Source organism: Paramormyrops kingsleyae, chromosome 5 (assembly GCF_048594095.1).
Source record: "Paramormyrops kingsleyae isolate MSU_618 chromosome 5, PKINGS_0.4, whole genome shotgun sequence".
In the NCBI taxonomy this organism is placed as follows: Eukaryota; Metazoa; Chordata; class Actinopteri; order Osteoglossiformes; family Mormyridae; genus Paramormyrops; species Paramormyrops kingsleyae.
In genome coordinates, this window is record NC_132801.1 from 15891854 (window position 1) to 15907355 (window position 15502).

General features: G+C 54.1%; 1 protein-coding gene across 10 annotated transcripts in view; it reads right to left on the reverse strand.

Moving 5' to 3' along the window:
• The window catches only part of rptor (regulatory associated protein of MTOR, complex 1), a 108902-nt gene that overhangs the window by 75479 nt on the left and 17921 nt on the right, over positions 1-15502 (reverse strand). For all 10 annotated transcript variants that reach the window (XR_011991732.1, XR_011991733.1, XM_072712242.1 and 7 more), the window contains exons 3-4: positions 15173-15275; positions 14848-14930 (exon numbers count right to left, since the gene is read on the reverse strand). Coding sequence is in view for 8 of the 10 variants with exons in the window: in XM_072712242.1 (XP_072568343.1) it covers positions 14848-14930; positions 15173-15275 (186 nt within the window). In the remaining 2 variants the exon portion in view is untranslated. The remainder of the gene's footprint in view (positions 1-14847; positions 14931-15172; positions 15276-15502) is intronic.

Here is a 15502-nt window from a genome sequence, read left to right on the forward strand (position 1 = left end):
TATATTAGGGCCCCCCAAGTTCAGGTCCTGGTTTGCAGATTTCCTTGTTCAGACACACCTACTAAACCTGGTAATTAGCTGATTAATATGCGTCTAAGCAGGGAAATCTGCAATCCGTGTTGGATTCTTGCCCTCCAGGATTGGAATTGGGGAATCCTGTTCTATATATTGTTCACTATTGGTAGTATCACACATTGCAATGTATTGATGCATTCCCAATAACTTGGAACCTGAAAATTTCCAACAACCTACTTAAAACAGTACTAACTGAACAGCTGAAAGGGATGGATTCGTAATGCAAATGTACGCAAGCTAATTCTAATTCCGCTACCGTTTGACGCTAACATAACATGGCGGTTCTCACAGACGTGCTAACTGACATTAGCACATAGTAAATCATGATGTACACCTTGTGAACAGTAAACAAGTGTCTCTTCAGTTTTACGTCACTGTCCCTCTCCAAACCCGGCAACGCCTTTACCGAGCCGACCCTTCTGCAGTGGAAAACCGAAGTGAGCTGGAACCGTGCTGGAACTAGTCTCTCTTTTGTGGTACGGCTCGGGTACTGGTTAGTTCCTATATAGCAGTGGAAAAAGGCATAAGATTAGCTCTGTGCGGGATGCTACTTTGCTTCCATAAAAAGCGCGCCCCCCAGGAATGAGGCGCTAATGTCCCGGACTACGGCCCACTGGGGTGACCGGTGCCAAAGGCCTGCAGCAAAGACACGGCTTCCACTGGCCGCTGGAGCTTCCCAATCGACAAGCCGCCTTGAACGCCTGGAGCCTGGGCCTGATATAGGAGGCACGGCCCCCGCGGTCTGTTACCCATCACCCACGACGGCGCAGCGGAGCGCCGAAGCCTTACCAGCTGTGCCTGTTTTCGGGAAATGCATAAAGGCCCCCCCCCACCTACCTCCCGCCAGCTGGATAGTGTGGCCACTGAACGACAAATTAGCCTGGTCCTCACATGACAGACGGATCGAGTTCTCACTGCAGACGTTTCAGCTCCTAATATCAGGCTTTTGGAGGGAAATCATAGTAGCAGTGGGACCTGGAGAACCTCCGCCGTATGATTTTCACTGCCGAAATACACGCCTTCCGCTGAGTTTCGCACCCTTCTCTTGTGGCTCATATCACTCCCAAATATCCCCTACTGGGAAGTCTTCTCTTCGAGCTAACAGTTACAGCGCCTCTCTGTGACCCCGTACCCCAAGGGCCATTCGGGTCTCTGGGCGCTAACGCAGTCGGGACACTGCCGCCCGGTCCCAAGTTAACGTGTTTTGTACTTTCGGTCTTGAAAACAGGCAATTAACATGAGTATTCTTCATATTAATTGGGCGCCATCCAGCCTTCACTGCAGTTAAATGGATAAAGGATCCTTCCAGCACTCTGGTAGGAGGCAGCAGGTTTATTAGCTTTCCCAGTGCAGCCGTTACCGCGCGGATCGCTAAAAAAAATTAAACATCCAGAAATATTTGGAATCTCAGAGCTCAGTTAACGGCCAAATAAAACCCGCACCCTTCTGTAAACACATTAAAAATGTCCATTAGAGCCACGTAACCTACAGGGCCACAGTAAGGCAGACACACCCACATTCAGGCCGCAGTGTGATGCCGGGCTCTGGAAGGGGCGTAGATTCTTAAAGGCCACATACCCTTGATTAAACACGAACCAAAACACCCTCAGAGAATATGGCCAAAACTAATGGGAAGGGGTTAAGGAGCGTTTTGGGATGGGTTTTATCACAGAAAAGGAGACATCACACAATGACAAAGCAGTTGTTAAAAGGAACTTAGACACCTAACTAAATCTGGTCATTAAAGTAGTTCCTTTTATTCGTTAAATTAATTTTGGATGGGATTTCTATGAACTAAGGCAAAAAAAATATTTCATAAATGAACTCTGGTTTGATGGAGAGAGACTTTCATCTCTGTGCTCTTAAGAATTCATGGAAGGCAGGAGGATAAATAAGAGTTTTTCCCACATGGTAATTTGTTCCAACGAGACGCACACACATCTTTAACACCACAGTCATGGAGGATGATGAAAGTGCGGAACAGAGACCATAAGACAAATTACAGCAGCGAGACCTCAGAAACAGCACCCTGCCAGCTCATCACAACAGCTTCAGGAACTGCATCGAGATAGATTATCACAACAGCTTCAAGAACAACGCAGGGCTGGATAATCACAACTTCTTCAGGAAGAGCACCAGGCCGAATAATCGCAACAGCTTCAGGAACGGCTCCGGACCTGATCACAACAGCTTCAGGAATGGCTCCGGACCGGACCATCACAGCTTCAGGAACGGCTCCGGACCGGACCATCACAGCTTCAGGAACGGCTCCGGACCTGATCACAACAGCTTCAGGAACGGCTCCGGACCGAACCATCACAGCTTCAGGAACAGCTCCCGACCGGACCATCACAGCTTCAGGAACGGCTCCGGCCTGGACCATCACAGCTTCAGGAATGGTTCCAGACTGGACCATCACAGCTTCAGGAACGGTTCCGGACTGGACCATCACAGCTTCAGGAACAACGCCGGGCTGGACCATCACAGCTTGAGGAACAACAAGGGCCAGATAATCATAATAGATTCAGGAACAGCGCCGGACTGGATCATCAGAGCTTCAGGAACAGCGCCAGGCCGGATCATCAAAGCTTCAGGAACAGCGCCAGGCTGGATCATCACAACTTCAAGAACGGCACCTGTATCGCCCATGCAAATGAGACTGGCTAATCACTAACACCACTGAGGCTCAGGCCAAACAGCTGTGAGTCCCGTGGGGGGGCCCTCATGGTTGGCATCCTCACTGAGCTTTACTGCCCAATGCTGACCACCCCACAGCTTGGTGCTGAATCACCCTGTAACAGGATCACGGATTCACAGCAAACTTAGGCAGCAGCAGGTGGCAACGCCATTAGGGCCCACTTAGGATGATCCACCCACATGGAGCCTCGAGGTCCAGGCAGCGGGTATCAGCACTACATCTCCCCCAAGGCTCCCCCACACCACAGTACGTGACTTGGCGGGGGGAGGTTATCAGCCTCGCTGGGGTAGGCCAATATGGGAACGCCCATCAATAAACCAATCAAACGGTCAGTCAGCCAGAAGTACAGCCAATCAGTCAATCACATTCTCACAAACCGTATGTCAAGTCACATTGAACCTTATTTTGTGTGTGTGTGTGTGTCTGTGTCGGGGGGGTGGGGTGAGAACATCATCAATCAGTCAGCAGATGGAGGGCTGAGATTACCTGCTGAGTAACTGTGAGAATGTGGCTGGACAGCACTTCTAGAAAAAGAATATGAACGTGTTTATGAAGGGTGACATTAAATCATAAAGACCTCAGGAGAACATGAAACTAACGACTCCAAGGGCACACCACCCTAGAAGAGTTCCTGGGGGCAGCGATACAGGGCACCTGTGCAGCGCTGTGGTTAAGGCCAGTGCCTGCATCGCCACATGAAGTCCAGCTGCAGTGAACTGCGACAACCAGGTGCCCAAAACACCTTCACTCTCCTTCGATGCATCCCAAAGATCACAGCAGGGACAGGAGATACACGGGATGGGTCCTCTGACCTGGGGGAGTCTGACTCCACCGTTGCTGCGTCTAGAACCTTCGTCATGACGGACACAGCCTGACAGCCGTGTAGCACTTTCACATTTATGATGTATACGATTCTGATGTGACAAACATCAAACTGTCAGACGGATACTTTCAAACGGGGCCTCATTCTGCAGCCTCTCTCTCTCTCTCACACACACACACACACACACATGCACTGCTCTCTGCCCCAGGCTGCTATTTTGAGCCACGTGTCTTACAGTAACGACTTCCCACTTGTCTCATGATAGTAAATCACATGCTTCCCCGCACCACATCTTCAGTGAAGACCCCCACACATACACACACACCTGCTCACACCGTAAAGTGCAGTGGGGGTGCAATTAAATTTACTGACTAACTTTTCTATTGAGTTGGGGGGTTAGGAGGTGGGCGTGTCAGAGGCCATCTTGGATTTCCAAATTTGTGGTTTCCCAAGGATCATTCTAGAACAGGGGTCTCCAACTCCGGTCCTGGAGAGCTACTATCCAGTAGGTTTTCTATCGTACCCGGCTTCGGATTAGCCACACCTGTTCTCAGGTAAATACCAGGAACAGGTGTGGCTCATCAGAAGCCAAGTGGGACATTAAACTTACCGGATAGTAGCTCTCCAGGACCGGAGTTGGAGACCCCTGTTCTAGAAGAATATGACTGAGAGAGGCTGCTGGGGTTGCTGGAAGTGGGGGGGGGGGGGTACTGTTTCAGTCAGAGGACTCTCCAAAATAGCCATAAACACCTACACACGTGCGATGTAATGAATCCTTTACCAGGTCTATAAAAACATGAGCAAGCCTGCAGGAAAGTTCCTTTCTCACATTGATATTTTCAACCCCCCATCTCCCGCTTACCCCGACTCCCCCCCCTCCAGCCTTGCAGATGGGCGATGTCACACACGGCTCCACGTGGCTGCTCATCCAGTACGGTGGACATTTGGCGTGTGTGAGAGGCCTGTGATTATGGTGTGTGTGTGTGTGTGTGTGTGTGTGTGTGTGTGTGTGTGTGTGTGTGTGCGCTTGAGGATTGAGGCTCTGCCCCCAGGCCGTATTAGCGAGCGGCAGGGCTGGCACCTTGGCTTTCCACGCAGCCCGATGCATTCGGCTGGATGGCGGCACGTCCCTCACCTCTCTGCCAATCCCTCTCACCCTCCCTCCTTCTCCTGCTGCCCCACCCAACCATCCATTTAACCAGAGACGTAGGAGGCCGTGAGAGCCACCCCCCCACCGGCCTGTACCCTGCCGTTCCCCTGCACTGGCTCCCAGATAAAATGCCGTGTCACTGGATGTTTAAATAATGCATCTAATTGTGGCGCACAGCACCAGGCTGGTGATTAATGCTTTTAATGCGAGTGTTATTATGTCGGGGGCCCTGCCTGCGGGCAGCTGCCTTTAAGGAGGGAATAAAACACTGGAGCAGGGCTGCAGAATAACCAGCCCGGCCTGCAGCGCCGATCCCACCCCCCCACGGTCCCCAGGGCCAATGGCACGGGGAAAAAGACACTCTTTTTCTGTTTCCGCTCCACTCAGCTCCAAGATAATGAAGGGTAACGGCACTTAAAATAAATCAACATTCCCATTCTAATTCCACGGGCATGGTGAAGGCGGAGTGTGAGGGCTGTAGGAAGTCCATGGGTGTAATTTACACAGAGCTGATGGCTCGGGGACCTGATGCTCAGCACACACATGCATACCGGCTGCAATGGTCACGACCAGTCATGGGATGATGCTGGACGCCCTATAGATGACGCCACACCCGGCCCCCATGCACTGATAGAGAGGCGTGGGGGGGGGGGGGGGGGGGGGGGGTCAGCACGCTCCCTAGACCTTACTCACTGCACTGAAAACGAGGCTTTGACAACATTGCCAAAACCCCCCCCGCCACCCGCCCGCCCCCAGGAGACCTGCTACTGCCTGCCTTACTTAATGCATGCAGACCCTGACCTGTTTCTCCCGCTCATCTGTCTTCCTCTGCTGCCCGGTACACCCCCCCCCCCACCCGCTACCTTCAGCGGTCCCCATGAGGCCCCCCTGAAAACACAAAAAGGCCCAGAACCCAGAGCACATGTGTGCACACACACACACACACACAGACACAGAGACACACACACACGCACGCACGCACGCACGCACGCACGCACACACACACACACACACAGAGACACACACACACGCACACACACACAGAGACACACACACACGCACACACAGACACACACACATACAGGCCTCCTCACTGGAGCTGTGTTTCACTCCCCAACCACTCCCACAACCAATCATGTGAGAGCTCCACGAGTGGCAGGCCGGCCCGAGGTTAGCCACAGGTCCGCTTCTGGGTCACATGATCAGATCAGGTGAAGACAGGTAGCAGAGTGGGAGATGGGAGCTGACCGCAGGGTCACAGTCTGGTTTCACGATCTAAAAAGGCCACAGCTTCTGCGGGAGGCCCCCCCCCCCCCCCGGATAAGCTGGGGTAAGAGGACACCATGAACATGCTGCTCACAGACACCCACCATCGCTCAGTCCCACCTGAGATGATCCAGCTAAAAGGTAAATCTATACCTCCCTCAGGACCTCTTTGACCTTCAGGGTTTCCCCCACAAAAAGGAGCAAAATGTCATACTGGCAGGGACATAGACTTGGGTATGGCCAGTAGGCGTATGTCCGTACCAGTACCGTGGGAGTACCGAGTGTGTTTAGGGGGCGGGGGGGTTCAGGGCTGATTTGATCCCTACCAATGTTGAAACCAAACCTATGCCTTTGCATACCTGGCAGCAGTAAAAACATCCTTCTCATGCAAAAAAATTGCACAGTATACATTACACATTACAACACGGCAGGGGAATTTTCAGATGTGACTGGTCATTGCGATCACAAGAGCTCTATCCATCCTGCCATCCATCCTTCAGCCAAGAGCTCCATCCTTTTAAGAATATGCACCAAAACATCAAAAGCCTCCAAATGCGGGCCAGAAAAAAAGCACCCAATCCGGGACAGTCGCTCATAAAATGATGCTGATAGACTCGACGCGGCAGAACCGAGCGCCACACAGGCCGCGGACTCGACGCGGCAGAACCGAGCGCCACACAGGCCGCGGACTCGACGCGGCAGAACCGAGCGCCACACAGGCCGCGGACTCGACGCGGCAGAACCGAGCGCCACACAGGCCGCGGACTCCACGCGCCAGAACCGAGCGCCACACAGGCCGCGGACTCCACGCGCCAGAATCGAGCGCCACACAGGCCGCGGACTCGACGCGCCAGAACCGAGAGCCACACAGGCCGCGTACTCCACGCGCCAGAATCGAGCGCCACACAGGCCGCGGACTCGAAGCGGCAGAACCGAGCGCCACACAGGCCGCGGACTCGACGCGCCAGAATTGAGCGCCACACAGGCCGCGAACTCAACGCGCCAGAACCGAGCGCCACACAGGCCGCGGACTCGACGCGGCAGAACCGAGCGCCACACAGGCCGCGGACTCGACGCGGCAGAACCGAGTGTCACACAGGCCGCGGACTCGACGCGGCAGAACCGAGAGCCACACAGGCCGCGGACTGGACACGACAGAATCTAGCGCTGATGTAATAGGGCACTGCTGGGATGTCACCACCAAAAAAAGAGCACACGACAGACAAAGGGGTGACAAAGGGGTGACACGGCCTGTCCCAGGACCCGACCCGCCACATCACGCTCATGGCGCCCAAAGCTTCCTCTCGCGACTCGCTTTACAGCAATGTCCAGCGTGAAGCCGGAGACCTATCAGGGTGCTGCTTAGTCGAAGAAGGGCACACAGAACCAGGGGCTAAGGATCCCGGACCCCACTGCACAAGCCTGACTCACAGGCAGGTTAGCTGCACAAAAGCAAGACGCCCTTTTCAAGCCGTTCTGAACGGATGGGAAACACCGTGAGCTTCGTGCTTTAGCCGGCAGACAGATCCGCTCTGGTTCTGAATGCCGACGCCCTTTGGCGGTACTGACAGGCAGAACGGCCGCGGGTTACAGAGTCCGGAAAACTCACTTCCTGTATTGAGGTGAGCCAGTGTTGATGGGTCCAGCTGCTGGGGCACCTTAACCAGCTATAATGTGCCAGATTAGGAAGCTTCAGGACTGCAATATATTTAAAAGGGGGGAGGGGCAGGCATGACCTCAGGCAGAGCCCACCCCCCCCAAAAAAAGCAGCTTTAATTAGTCGCACACGAAACCCAGCTGGTTCTTGGACACGCGAGGAGGGTGCGGCTTGTTAGCACGTTCACAGGACGGCGGGAGGGAGCGGAAATTAGGAAGGGCAAAGGTATCAGGGGGGCGCTGGCCCATGGCCGACAGGAGGCGGGCATGTGACACGTTGGGGGGGTTTGAGGCGTAGCTGCACAGACCCAGACATAGGTGATTAAATAAAGCAAAACTGGGTCTCAAATAAAGTGGAGGCAGGAGGTACTGCAGGGATTACCCCCCTCCCCCCCCCCCCCGTTAGGGCAGGACTCAGCCGGCCGCATTTTTACAGCACAGCCTGAAAACACCTCCCCCTTTCGAAAGAACATCAGATTGTCCACCTTCAGGGAAAATATACAGTGTCAGTCCAGCACGATGACGTTCCCTAATAGGACGTTCCCTAATAGGACGTTCCCTAATAGGACGTTCCCTAATAGGACGTTCCCGCCTCCAGCGTGAGTAACATGAAGCTGTCTAGCGCACATTGACCTGATGCTATAAAACTCATAATAAACCACCAAAGGTGCCCCCCACCCACGCCACACAATATTCTCAATAACGGGGCCCCCCATGAGGTCTCGTTATGCCAAGGTCCCACACCTGCTTGACAGCGTTGTACCCGTTAAGATTACTCGTTTAAAAAACGCGATAATCAATATGCTTCAGAAACGGACTGAAGCTGAAGTTCAGCCTGACGGACGCCGAACCGCAAACGGTTCTGCGCTGCCGCAGGGGCTCCGGGCTCCATTACGCGCTTCCTCCACACGACTACGGCCGCGGAATTCAAATCGGCTCCCTCGCCATACAGGACTGGTACAGAATACACCAGATTTCACACTGGCCGCTCCGACTCCGCGGGCCAGGAAACCCGACTCAATGGTGCCGATCCAGGCCTGCAAGGCACGAGTCGATGCAGCTGCCAGCAAACACCGAACGGAGCAGAAAGAACGCAGAAAAAAAAAAAATCACACCTAAACCGTCCACATCTTACCGGACGGCCGTCGGCACATGAGAGGATCAGTAAACGGAATCTGTCATTAGAACCAGAACGCAGCGGCTGCGTCTGCCACCACTCAAACCACACATTTGCATAGGCCCCCTGAGGGTTGGGGGCCTCCTGCTGGCCACAAATAGTCATTACACTATTCGGATAGCAGTCCCACGCTGACTACCGCATACCTTCTTTAGCTTAAGAAAATTACTAATTTTAGCGGGGAAAGAACTTTAATGAGTATTGTATGGCACCTCCATTTCGGGTAACGTTATTTCGGTAAATTAGCTGGCTGCGCGAAACAGAAAAGGCAGATTTAAAAATAGCAAGTTGGCTATCGGAACGGCACGAGACAGACTGCCTCCGGCGCCCCACTGCCGAGGCCCCACCCTCCGCAACGCAATTGGCCTATTGTGCCGTATGGCATTATCAAACCACGAGGGTGCCGTCACACGGCTGGGGCGAGGCGACACCTGGAGCAGCGAGAGAGGACTGCGACGCCTGCTTTCGTAATGCACAGCAGCGAGATGGGGTGTCCTTCCCTCGCGGTCACCATGGAAACGGCTCTTTTTAAAAAAAAAAAAACGGTGTCCCGAAGACGATCCCTCAAGCTGCAAGTTCAGAAAACTAGAATAGTGTGAGTCACGGGAGACTGTGGGCAAGAAGCGGGAAAAAGTCAAGGAGTGAAGCACTGCAGTGTGTCACGCACACCCGCCGACATGCACGCACGCACGCACACACACACACACACACACACACACACACACAGACACACACGCATACTCATCCATGATACCCACCCACGGCTACACACACCCACACAAATGCATCGTCATGTTCAGACGGCCAGGAAAACATGAGTACACTTGCATGCACGTGCGTGTGCGCATAAGCTTTCTGATGTGCAGAACGTGACAGGGAGCCTGCGGCACGCGTGCGCTCAGTGCGCATGGCCAGTAAACGCCACTGGAGGCAGATTCTAATGCTTGATGCGTCTGAAGCCTCTTAGTTAAGACCGACTTTATGGACGACCTGAAGCTTCACAGACCCACGCTCCGAAAGTAAAGAGGATAAGACAACAAGACAACAAGACAGAACAAGGCCCAGGGTTACCTGCAGATTATGTATGTGTTACCGTTAGGTAACTGCAACTGCGGTGTAACGCACAGCGGACACTAAGAGTCATGTTACTCACTGGGCAGCCGATGGATTATCCTTCACCCAGTTAGTTACCAGCTCTAACCTCTGCAAAGTCAAATGAACTAAGAGATGTTGGGATGAGAGGGATGGAGACAAAGGATTAAACAAAGTGGTGTTGGGGGGATGAACTGGGATAAACTGGACAGAGATGGAGGGAAGAGCCAGGCGGAGATGGAGGGATGAACCAGGCGGAGATGGAGGCTGTCATGTGTGGCACCCCCCGGTTCTAAAAAATATGCTGAAAGGGGGGAGGACAGCTGGAGAAGGAATCTCACACCATCACTGAGTGCAAGCCTCATGCAGGCTTAGTGCAGGTCTCTCTGCGGCCCGCCTACCCAAAAGGGGCAGGACTCCGCAGTTACTCCTCTGTGGAACTTTCAGTACCAGCATTTGTTTGGGAGACATTCCCTTAAGCATTACAACATTTACAGTAAAAAAAAAAAAAGAACCTTCAACACGCATCCATCCATTCAGCCACCTGAGGGTGACGCAGAGTCCATCCCATTGACCCCAATCACAGGCCACACACAGAAAGATGGATCTCGAACCCGTAACTCTTATGGAACGCCCCACAGCAAAACAAAAAAGACCAGAAAGAATCCAGACTTTAAAGGGTTAGACTGCCAAGTGAGGACAGAGTCCCCCCCCCAACCATGAGATTGATGACATTGACCGATTAGACTACAGGCTTAAACGAAAATGTCAGTCTGAGAGGCAGACTGTCACCGCCCCCAGAAAACATGGGAACAAATCTGTCCTCAGCACGGTAATGACAGAACCTACAGGCCTGTGAATTGTCAGAAAAAAAAGTATCAATTTGTACCTTTGCTTGTGCCAATTTGTACCAGTGGTGCATGGGCCCCCACCGCTGCTGGGGCCACTAAATCCTTCCCTGCTTTGCATTCTCCAGGCTCCCAGGGAGACACTAATTAAACTCGACTTCAGTGCTGGGGGGGCACGGTCCGTGGATTAATCCGACCCGAGCACTCCCGTCTGGATTTAAGCGCATATCAAACGACAAACCCCCCCCCCCCAGGCCGGCTTCCCAAGGAACTCAGCCGCAGCTCCACCTGCGGCTTTTAAAGGACAAACATCTGTCTCCGGAAACTTCCGGCGCCAATAATGTCATTGGCGGGAAGGCTTCCGGGGGGCGGAGCTGAAGGATTAGGCTCTCCAATAGCCATTACTGCATGTCGGCCTTGGAGGGGCTCCTCTCGAACCTGCCACAATCTGCACCCCTGTGAAAATTCGGCACCGTGAGGGCGCGAGCCTTCAGCGGCACAAACTCTGGTGGCTTCTCGAGCACGAGGAGGCTCCCACCCCCACCATACAACACCCCACCCCGTCCACCCCCCCAGGGAGGCTGGCATCTGTGCTCAGTTCTTCGCCGGGGGGGGCTCAGATCCGCACTTTAACTCCCTTTCATATGACGCTTGCACTTTCGACTCCAGGCGACGGCTGGTGACAGCTGTCAGGAATCCAGAGAACAGAAAAAATGAGGGGAGGTGGAGAGGGAGTGAGAGAGATCTGCAGACAATGACTAAGAAGAAGGAGGACAGAGGGAAAACTGTAAATATTTATCAAGAAGAATCTTTACAAGGTCAAATAATAAGCAATTCATAAACACGTCTGTCTGAAACCCCGTTGTTCTCTAATGACCGGCTGGGCATTCTGGGAAATCTGAGCAGTTCAACAGAGAGCCCACACACACCGTTCCGCACGACAGGAAGGCTTTTCCAAATTACTGGTATTTCATTACTGTTGACGCCACGTTGCAAAAGCACGCAGTCGTGTTGCAGGTTTTCAAAAGTCCAATGAATCGATCTGCAACGTCCACGTTTCGCAATCGTGACGAAACACTCTTGCTCAAATCGCTTCTCTGCAACGAGGCCGAGACTTTGGCCATAAGCTAGGGTCAGTGATTATCTCGTTTAACGGGAAAATCCGACCGCTTTCTTCGTTATCTAAGCACAGGTTTGCTAAGAAAATGGAGCAGGTTTACATATACAGACCTGCAAGTGACAACCTGCAAAGTCAACAACAAGGAAGACCATATGAAAAAAGGGAATGTATCCTGTCAAAAGACAGTGGGCATCAAACGGAAAAACACAACTGGAACAAACCTGGTGGAAAGGCAGCCGTAAACACACCCCGTAAACAGGTCACCGTCTGAGGTAATTACAGTAAGTTAATCAGATTGCAAGGTTAGGGTCAGACAGTGTCGGGGGGGGGGGGGGGGGACACGATTACAACGATTACAACAATCCCCCCCTTCTGGGTCAAGGGCAAAGCCGGAACATAAGCAGGGGTGCTCTAGTTAAGGATGACTGATCACACAGGATAGAAGTGACAGGATCTGCTGAACTTTCCCGGGGTGATTAATGAAGATGCCAGAAGGGAAGGAAAGGGAAGGTAAGGCAGGGGAAGGTAAAAGAAACCTGGAGAAGACTTCAGGACAACGCTGACATGCTCACGACCCTCCAATATGGACCTCTGCCCGCACAGAGCCTTAAGGAGGCACCACCTGAATCTGCGGAAGGAGGCTTCCCCACTGGCCAATGCCCGCCCTCTCCTGGGGGAGCTTCTGCTCCTCCCGGCTCCCCCCTCTCAGTGCCATCTGGAAGTTCTTCAAGGGACTTCCTGGCAGCAAACAAACCCCGCCCACAAAAAAAAAAAAAAGCCAAAGCTGACACAGACTCACTAGAATTTCACAAGATTCTCTCCCGTCTCTGGGAGCAAGGCGAGGGCAACACTGCGGGAACACGAACACGACACCCAAAGACGCGCTAACACGCCTCGTGCGGAGGGGAGCACGGGCACAGGTGTAGGAACAACACCGTTAATGTGAAATGAACAACGAAAATAACTAAAGGGAAAAACAGTTAACAGGCCAGAAAGTCTATCATGGCCAGGCAATTAGCAAATGTCGGCAAATGAGATCGGCGCGCCGATGCATTTCGCCTGCAAAGCAAATCAAATGTTTACAGAGAGAGACGGCATCTGTTGCTGCTTAAGCACAAACAAACCATTACACACCCGGCGCTGGTACTGCGTGCCGCGCCCCCCCCCCCCCCCCCCCGGCGTATTCGGAGCATATTTCATCTCCCCCCGCCCACCCAGCCCACCATCGCTGCGATAACGGCAACCAGGTCGAAGGCAGACACTGGCAAACGGGGCTTCATACGAGCTTGCATGGCAATTAGCAAGCTCACAGGGAGGCAGGGGTATCACCCAGGAGGGGGCGGGTCTGACTTGCGGTCACGCCACGACCAACCGTGCTGCAAAGTTTTCTGTGTCTTAAAAAGTTGAACTGTAACACGGTGTTGCTTCTTGGCGCCGTGCAGGAACGCGGCCCCCGGATCCGGCAACTGGGCCACGGGGACGGTAACAGTCACGGCCATCTGGCCCGGGAGCTCGTCAGCGCGCCGGCCGCGAGACGCCGAGCCAAGCACACCGCTCACCCCCACACTGCAAGGGAAAAAAAAAACACACACCCCGGATGAATCAGCCAGCGGGAGCCGACGCCCCCTCCCAAGGCGCATTCTCCGGCTCTGCCGCGCCCGCAAGATGCAGAGAACGTGGCACAGCGACACGCTCGCGCCCATGCACCCACAAGCACACCCCCCCACAACACACACACACACACACAGGCACGTTCCGGTCCCACAAAGCCCTCACTCCTAAGACAATGCCGTTCAGTGTCCCATTTGTCCATCTACTAACCGCCTGTTCAGCTCAGAGTCGTTGGAGGAAAAACAGATAACAGGCTTCCAGATGGAGGTGATGGGGCGACGTTTGGCCCCCTCTCTAAACACCCTCATGCCCCTCTCTGACTCTGGCTCCTCGTTCCAGGGAGCCCGTGCGACCAAGGCACCTACGGAGCAGCCGGCCTCCTCTGCTGATGCAGGCGAGTCGCCCTCACGTGTCACCATCTTCACACACGCAGGGCAGGCCTGCCGGAGTGGCTTTGAGCACGCGCCCTTTCCCACGCGCCATTTAGCCCATCAAACAGCAGCCCGGTGACCTTTAGCAGGCCACACAGCACGCTTCATCTGCCCGTGTGGTTCAGCGGACGCGCTCTCGTCGGCACAGTCCCTGAGCGGCCCACGTCCCCCACCCCGCTCCCCCCTGGCTGGGATTTAAACGTCGGCCCCGGCAATAAAACAAAGTCTCAGATTTAATCAGGAGAGATATTTCAGCAGAGGCAAACTGATAAATAATTCAGAAACAAGTCCAACAGCAGCGAGGCCGAGAGAACAGGCGGGGCATGGTGCCGCGGGAGGGGGAGCTGCATAGATGAGAGGGAGGCGTGTGGTGCGAGGGGCAACCCCACACCCAGTCCAAGCCATGCTCCGCTGAGCGAGAAGTAGCACTCCACCCAGCAAGCGCTGGCTTGGGCAGAGTGAAATAGGAGGCACAAGTGATCTGAACAGTGACAGGGACTGCAAACGGCAACCTCGAACGAGGACTGCAAACGGCAACCTCGAACGAGGACTGCAAACGGCAACCTCGAACGAGGACTGCAAACGGCAACCTCGAACGAGGACTGCAAACAGCGTCCACAAATGGGGACCGTTGCCATACCATACCCGGCCCGGCTGCCAGGTGTGACCATCTCCGTTTGGGTTCTCTCTCCCCAAACGATCCACTGATTGGTGGAGGGAGGAAGGGAGGGAGAGAGAGAGAGAGAGAGGGGAAAGAGGTGGAAGACAGGCATTCCTTAGTGACCACACTGTACTGAGTCCGCCATGGGGGGAGCACAGCTCAGCAGAGGACAGCAGAGTGGCGCTGGAAGCCCCTCCATATGGGTTGCCGTGGTACCATCCCCCCCAGGCCCCACTCACCCTGGGTTGCCAGTTCTCATACTGCTTCTGCAGGTTTGCCCCGATGGTCTCCAGGGCCTTCTGAGGGCTCATAGACAGCGGGTCTGGGGGGGGGAACAAAAGAACCAGGACACAGATCATTACACCAACATCACACTAACATGCCCCCCCCCACCCCGTTTGGTCTCATCCTTATTCATCTTGGCTGCAGGAGTGAACATGACGTGAAAATCAGCACAAAGCTACAGATTTGGGGCCTTGGCACCATCTTGCTCATCCCCAACTGTTATGGTCGCCATGGAGACGGGATGACTGACAGGCATGGGGGGGGGGGGGGTCCTCTCACCGATCCAGCACTCCAGCCGGGCACAGGGGGACGTCTTGACCACATCGGGAGGATCCACCCCCACGTTGAGGCACAGCACCAAGGCGACGCTCACGGTCTTCATCTGCAACAACAGGCCAGGAAGGGGGAGGCATCTCATTGTTTCGGAGTCACACCCAAGGCCCACATACACACAACGACACTCTCCTCACACCCAACGCCCCCATAACACACCGACTCGTTGCATAAACACCCCCGGCGGCCAACCACGCACCAGCCAGGCCGTCGTGACAAAGCTAAGCGTCCAACACGCACACACACACACGGAGAAGTACACGGGCGCGTGAGGAA